Raw genomic sequence first — 8,037 nt, forward strand, 5'->3', positions numbered from 1 at the left:
GGTGAGTAGTGACTGGGGTCTTAAAAGCTTTCAAGCAGTCATCTAAGATGCAGCTAATGGTCTCCTAGCATTGGAAGTAAAGAAGAGTGCAAAAAAAACAAGGGCATTTGGAAGCAATTACCCCTAGGACATGATGGCCCTCAAGACCAGAAGAACTGGATGGTGCCCGGCTACCAATGCCAACCACTCAGGAAAGGATCAAATCTGGAGATACTGGATAGAGTGGGAAGGAAAACGTGGAACAAAATCCAAAAACTCAATAATAACCAGAATTACTGGTCAGATGGAGTCTGATGAGACCCCCAATACTATGGTTCTGTAATACATTCTGCGCCTGGAATAAAACTCACTCCAGGGCTGGCTCTTAGCCCAATAGTTAATAAGATGTACATGCAGACCACTCAACCCAGGATGATGTACCCACATACTCTATGGTAATACATCTCTTAGAGCAATAGACCATGAGACACCAGAGGACCAACACTCAAATTGAGGAAATGCAGGACAAACAGGATTGCCTGAATATGAGGGGCATGGGAGGAGGGTTACTGGGTAGGGAGGGGAGGAGACTGGGTTAGGGTTGGACACAGTAAATAGGGAGTAAAACTAAATGTACATGTAACGTTGAATGTAAAACAAGCTCTTAAAATTAAAAAAAAAAAAAAATGCAAGTGGCCATCTAGATGCAACGATAGGTCTTTCCTCATCCAGAGCAAAGAAGAATGAAGAAAACCAAAGACACATGGGAACAATTAGTCCAAGCAACTCGTATACCATGTGATCCTCAGTCTCAATGCCTATGAGACCAAAAGAACTAGACTGTGCCCGGCTACCACTGTCAACCACTCGGAGGGGCATCTATGTAGGAGATCCTGGACAGAGTGAGAGAACAATGTGGAACAAAACTCAAAATCATTTAAAAAATAAAAAAAAGGGACGAGGTTTGCTGGTCTGATAGAGCCTGGTGGAACCACTGAGACTATGGCCCCTACCTGCCCTTCAGGTCTGGAATTGAACCCACTCCTGAGGCATCCAACCAAACCAAAGACAGGCATATGAGCTGAAAATTTACATTAGGTAGATACACTCCTTGGAGAGATCAATCATGGGAGAATGAAGGGTTGTGTATGCACAAGGAGATATCTCGGCTCTATCTGAGCATATATTTTGCCTGTTGGATTGAATTGAATCTATTTGCTACATAATATAATTAAACTGGAATTAGATAACTCAAAAACCAAAGTCACTGCCATCAAGTGGATTCTGACTCAGTGACCTCCATTGGGTTTCCAAGGCTAAAAATCTTTATGGAAGCAGATTGCCCATCTTCCATCTGTGGAGCAGCTGTTGGGTTTGAACCACTGACTTTCTGGTTAGCAGCTAAATAGTAGATCCAGTTATTCCCAAAAGCAGAAGGTATAGATGTGCTTTTTGGAAATTCCATCCTATGTAACCAGCATTTGAGAATAGGTCAAAAAACTGTCTGGCCCCAGAACAGTGTAGTTCCCCAGATTTTTTCATAGCTTCAGGGGCCTCCACAGTGCAGATAATAATCCTTGTCCTGCCTACCTCACACGGGTTGTTGTGTCAGATCTAACACTTCCCTGACTGCCCTCAGGCTGAATGATGTCACTGTTCTCTTTGCTGCCACTCACTCTCACTGTTGTCAAGTCAGATCCCACTCATAGTGACCCCTCCTTGGATTTCTGAGGCGGTATCACTACGGAAGTAGATTGCCCCATCTTCCTTCCGAAGAATGGCTGGTGGGTTTGAACCACCAGCCTTCTGGTTAGCAGTCAGATGCCTTAGGCACTATACCACCAGAGCTCCAGCCCTGTGAATTTACTCCACCAGAGCACTGTTCTCTCCATAGTGGAAATAACTGTTTTCTTCTTTGTCTCTTCCAATCTGTAATCTCCATGGAAGCAAAAGCTGGCTTAGCCCCATCTCAGTGACCTCATCACTGGCACGTGCTCAATGGTTATCTTTATGTGATTGAACTGAGTTGAAAGTGTTCTGAATACATTTTAACACTTGGCTGCCCTCAAGCCTGGGCCTGGCATGGTGTAATGATTCTCTTTGGGGCCCATGAGAAGGAAGATATTCCACCTGGAGCAGCTGTATGAAATGTTCTACTATGAAACTTGGTGGCCTCTCTTCACACTGGTTGTCTTCCGGAATGAAAGTGATGGAATTCATGCTGGGAGTAGACACTTTCCCCAAATTCAGTCCCTGAGAACTGGTTTTAGATGCTTCAGTGGGTCCCTGTGCTTTTAGTCCTGGTATACTCTATTTCCCCCACGCTTGTTCAGCACACATTGATGATAGAGTCAGAGTGTGAAAGAAAGAAATGGTAGCTCATTCCCAAATTGCCACTTAGCATTGGTATGTAGCCAGTTAAATACAAACACACACACATTCATTCATTCATTCCTTCACTGAGCACTTACTTGGTGCCAGATCCTGTGCTGTGGAATATGGGGTCCAAAAGGTGAGTGGGACATGGTCCTGTCCTCAAGAAGCTCTCTAGTAGGAGAGAAGACATATAAACAGAATGATGAGAATGTGAGTGTGGTGCTTATGTTTGTGTGTCAACTTGGCTGGGCCTGGTTGAGTGGCTGGGCAGCTGGTGGTAGTTATTCCCCATGATGAGACTGCCAATCAGCTCCATGGTGGGATCTACCCCAAGCAGCTGAGTAGCTGCGTTTGGGTATGTGGTCTGCTTCCCATATATAAGCAGCAGCTTTGGGAATGGTCTCTAGCTTATAGCACCTTAAACCCGGCATGTGCAATGCTCGGCTGACCTTGGGACTTACACTAGACTTGAATTAATGACCTGCTGTGTGATCTGGTAATATCGGGACTGTGCCTTGTTACTTGTCAACCTTGGGCTTGGCAGCCTCAGCAACCAGCAGCTGTCTGAGTAAAGAAATGCCTCTAGCTCCAGTGAGCCGGGAGCTGGAGGCAGAGCTGAAGCCCAAGGCTGAGGGGCTTTCACCCAGCCCCTAAAGCTTGGCACTTTGAACTTGGACTTAAAGCCTCCAAATTGTAAGAATAAACTCCTGTTTGTTTAAGCCATCCCATTTGTGGTATATTCCTGTCAGAGCGGCACTAGGGAACCAGAACAGTGAGGAGATAAAATTGCAGTATATAAATGGGCCCTCACCTCCCCATCTTTCACAAGATCTCTCCTACCTCACCTCCTAAAGGGAGTTTTATCTTTGCCACTCCAGGACCTTAGGAAATGAGAGATAAGACCTACAGTGCAATGGGTTACTCTTTATATATGGCCTTTCTGGCCTTGGGTTTATAATTCTACCAAAAAATAATTGGTTGGACCTCAGCCTGACCTGTGATTGGTCTATTTTATATACTTTGCAGGGATTGCAAATTTACTATATTGCAGTTTACTATACAAATAAGGGGGAGCTCTGGTAGCATAGTGGCTAAGGCATTTGACTGCTAACCAGAAGGCTGGGGGTTCAAACCCACCAGCTACTCCTCAGAAGGAAGATGGGGCAATCTACTTCCGTAGTGATACTGCCTCGGAAACCCAAGGAGGGGTTGCTATGAGTCAGGTCTGACTTGATGGCACATAACAACAACAATACAAATAAGGTGCATAAAACCATTTAAGGATTAAATGATCTTGTGGGAATTGTGAGCTGGCTGGGAAGCCCATGCCTTGAAATTGATAAGGAGTTTGCTTATATAAGGGCCAATCCCTTATAGAAGGTTGGGGTTGTTGTTGTTATGTGCCATCAAGTCAGACCTGACTCATAGCGACCCCTCCTTGGGTTTCCAAGGCAGTATCACTACGGAAATAGATTTCCCACCAGCCTTCTGGTTAGCAGTCAAATGCCTTAGGCACTATGCTACCAGAAAAGGTTGGGGAGAGGAGCCTTAATACCATTAGGAAGAATCTGGAGCAGGTCCTTCCAACCTGAAGGTCTCTGTGGTGAAGACCTTCTAGACCCAGGAGAAAGACAGGTAATGGGAGAGAGAGGAAACCTCCTAAAAGAGTTATAATACGCATCAAGAGTGTAACACTGAAGATAGCACGAGAGGCATGAGAGGGTGAAAGATGGCAGGCACTGGTATGAGTGGTGGGAACCATGGCACTGGCAGATGGGGAAGGGTGGGTGGGAGGCTTGCTTGCGGAGCAGAGTGCCTCAGGGCACTTGCCAGTGGAGCCAAAAGAGCTGCAACACTTGCAGAGCAAGCAGAGGCAAGGCCCAGCAAGGCCCAATAGCTGAGAGAAGGGCTGCCAGCTGGCACAACCAAGAGAAGCAGCTGAGAGAGCTATCTTGGCCGGAAGCTGTCCTGACAAAATGTATGCTGTCTCCAGAGGTGTATCCTTTTCCTTCCAAGTTGATCCTGATCCCTAGTTGTAGCCTGTTACTTCTGTAATAAACCCTATAATTGTGAGTGCGATCTATGAGTTCTACGTGGCCCATTGCAATGAATTATCAAACCCAGCAGAGAAGTGGAGTGCAGAAGTAGAGTGCGTCAGTGTGGAGAGGAATGGCTGATGTCAGAAATGGTGAGAACTCCACCTTATAGGAACCTGATATATGATCACATATCATATATCATATAATCTGATCATATGCTGATCCTGGTTTTTATCCCACCTCCTGAATTTAGACAGGCTTGACACTAGATTATAGGACCACAGAACTAGAAGGTGTTCTGGGTCATTTCTCTGTTTCTCCTTGTTAGGAGAATCAGGGTATGGGCAATGCTGAAAAAAAGAGGTTAAATCAGTTCATAGAAAGAGAGGTTAAAACAATCCATACAATAAAGAGCTTACACAGAATGAGTAAAAAGGGAAGAGAGAGGTCGAGTTTGGAGAGAGTTTGGGAGTATTCAGTGAGTCAGAGATCTGAGATCAGCTGTGACCCGTACAAGGGGCCCTAGAGGGGCAGTGGTTGAGTGGTCAGCTGCTAACCAAAAGGTCAACAGTGCAAACCCACCAGCTATTCCACGAGAGAAAGATGAGGCAGTCTGCTTCCATAAAGATTACAGCCTTGGAAACCCTATGGGGGCAGTTCTATGCTGCCCTGTAGGGTCAATATGAGTTGGCATTGACTTGATGGCAATGGTTTTTGGTGGCCCACACAGTGCCTGAAACATTGTTGACACTCAATAAACATTTGTAGAATGAATGAGAGAATGGCAGGGGAGGAGAAGGTATTTTGAGAATTTGACTATGGTTAGACATTGAATTTTCTATAACAGTGTGAAGAATCTAAGACTGGAATTATGTTTCAATTACATACTTATGTTGCTAAATTTTTCTTCTTTAAATGTAACTCCTTGCTAAGCCTGGGCCACATGGGGCTGGGCATCCCACTTAGCTTGGTGGGTCAGGAAAGGATTTCTCTAGAAGTTCCAGCCAAGTCTTACAGGTTCAGAAAGGAGGACATTCAGGGAGGAAGAGCAGAGGCAAAGCTGGAGGAGGAGATGCTGCAATGTGAGGAGTGTGGGAGGAGCTACAGCTTTGAATCGCATCCAATTGGGCTCCATGTAAAAGAGTTGAGGCGAGCAGGACAACCCACAAACTTTGGTTAGGGCTAAATCAACACCCAGGAGCTCAACCACCAGCCACTCCTCGGAGGGAAGGTTGGGCAATCTACTTCCGTAGTGATACCGCCTCGGAAACCCAAGGAGGGGTCGCTATGACTCGGATCAGATGGCAAACAACAACAACAGCAAATCAACACTCGGGTCCTTCCGCAGTCTTGACCCGGAGTCTCCAGCAGAGGGCGCGCGGACAATGTTGCGCTAAAGCTCTCGAGCCGCCGCTCTAGCCTGGTTCTGGTTATAGAGTCGCTCCTCTTCTGGCCCCCGGCGGGGAAGAAGCCGGAAGTCCGGCGGGCTCCGGGCGTCGAGATGGAGGAGAGCGGGTACGAGTCCGTTCTCTGTGTCAAGCCGGAGGTTCACGTCTACCGCATCCCGCCGCGGGCCACCAACCGTGGCTACAGGTGACCACTTCCAGCCGGCCGAACTAGTCCAGACTTAATCCTTTTCCTGCCGCCCTGACACACCCCCACTGTGGGAACCGAGGACGGATCCTGGCCAGTTTAAGGGCGAGCGGGGAGAGAATGCTGTAGCTGCCGGTTCGAGGCCAAAGCAGGGAGGGAGACCCAGACTTTCAGCTGTCTTAGTCCGACTCACTGGCCTCCCGGCGGCAGGGAAGACGTTAAAGCTGTGTCTAGTGCTTGGGGTGCCCGGTGGGCTGTCGGGTACCTTTAACTTGCCCGGGGGTGTGTGTGTGTGGTGTCACAGAACTCTGTCTTTCTGAGTTAAGCGTTGGCCTTGAAGGGATCCTGAAAAGCCTTGGAAGGGGAAGGGATCCTATCACTGCCGGAAATCCCCGAGGGGAAGGGAGGGAGCTCAGACCAGCCAAAAGGATCCGTCGGGGGAGCTTTAAGCTGATGGGCGAATCTCAGGGACCCCCCGCCCAGTGCCCTGATCACCACCTGTAGGATGAAATCCAGCTGCACCTCTGGTGAAATGTTCACTTGAGACGAGTCAACAGTATTGAGTATCTCTAGAAGGGAACTCCAGAAACAGCCAGAGGGGAGGGAGCAGGGTTTGAAGGATACTTCTTTCATCCTATACCCTTTTGCCCTGTTAGCATTTTATCACTATGTGTATGTATTACTCATCAAAAGAAACTGGAAAATATGAAAACAAAAAAGGTAACACCTGATAGAGACAACCTGGACTTTGGGTATTTTGTGCCACTTGGTGGTGGTGTGGGGATGCAGACAGTTTTGGAGGTGGGCAACACTTGATGGCAGTGTTTGTCCAAGTTATTTAGAGTTACGGACTGTCCTGCACCACAAGAACCACGCAGTGTCTCCGTTTCTGACCTCTTATTGAATAGCTGCTACATACATGACATGATTTTAAATAGTATGAAGGTAACAAGAGCTAAGACACGTTTGCTTTTTATACACCCTGGAGATAATACTGGTGCCCTGGAATATCATCAAACTGGAAATGGGCCTTCAAACCGAGGATGGACATCTACCCCATCCCCCATTGGGTCTTCAGTAGGATTGGTTGGGGACTCTCTTTATCCCCAGAGAGCAAGGTGAACAGGCACGGGTCAGGGCTGGCTGGTATGGCATAGAGGAAACTGCCAACCTCTGCGTTGCAGCCTCAACTCTGCCTGGCCCAAACTGAAGGCTTGTTGCCCCAGTAAGAGGAACTGAAACCCAGTTTGCTGAATGGTGTGTCGAGTCTGCATTTGTGTCTCTGAGAACAACCTGTGTCTGCAGTTAGAGTTCTTGAGAGGAAGCACATGCTTAGGAATTTCCAAGAAAAACCTGCTGGAAATACCCAAGATTCTTGCTATTTGGTGATTTCACCAAGCTCTTTAGTAGAACTAGGATCTGAAGTTCTTTGAAACAGACAATTGCTGTAAGCCCTTGGTTTTCTGGGTGCTTGAACAATTTCTCTCAGAAAGATCAACACAAGGCTAGTCCCCATGAGGTGGAGGTTAAAGATGTCCCAAATATCCAAACTACCATACCACTCCATTTCAGACATTAACTCCTACTCCTCCTCCCAGTAATTTCCCCAGTCTTAGGGTTCTGTATTTCACTGTAACGCCTCACAGAACTCACAGACACTCAAGGGTTTGTCTCATGTAGTAGTGGTGGAGGCTGGCGAGTCCCAGGTCCGTGAGTAGGTCTGAAGGATCCCCCCAACTCTCGGGGTTTAATGAACCTCAATCAGTAGATCAGATGACAGCTGCTGTCCCAAATCCAAGGGTGAGATGAGGATGATCCAAGACACAAAATTGCAGCAAGAGGAGGGTGAATCTTCCCAGGAGATTCGTAGGTATCCCCTCAAGGAAGCTTGTTGTTGTTGTTGTTGTTGTTATGTGCCATCGAGCCGTTTCCGACTCATAGCGACCCCATGCACAGCAGAACGAAACTGCCCGATCCCGCGCCAGCCCCACAATCCCTGCTATACTTGAGCCCATCATCGCAGCCATGGTATCAATCCATCTTGTTGAAG

The 8,037-nt window shown here is 47.3% G+C and overlaps 1 protein-coding gene across 1 annotated transcript in view; it reads left to right on the forward strand.

The window, feature by feature from the left end:
• The first annotated feature begins 5,895 nt into the window (after positions 1 to 5,895).
• Positions 5,896 to 8,037, forward strand: part of NECAP2 (NECAP endocytosis associated 2) — a 15,391-nt gene continuing 13,249 nt past the window's right edge. The window contains exon 1 of the mRNA XM_007935621.2: positions 5,896 to 5,987. Coding sequence (XP_007933812.1) covers positions 5,896 to 5,987 — 92 coding nt within the window. The remainder of the gene's footprint in view (positions 5,988 to 8,037) is intronic.

This window comes from Orycteropus afer, unplaced genomic scaffold (genome assembly GCF_000298275.1).
Source record: "Orycteropus afer afer isolate SDZICR_OR568_19922 unplaced genomic scaffold, OryAfe1.0 scaffold00031, whole genome shotgun sequence".
NCBI lineage: Eukaryota > Metazoa > Chordata > Mammalia > Tubulidentata > Orycteropodidae > Orycteropus > Orycteropus afer.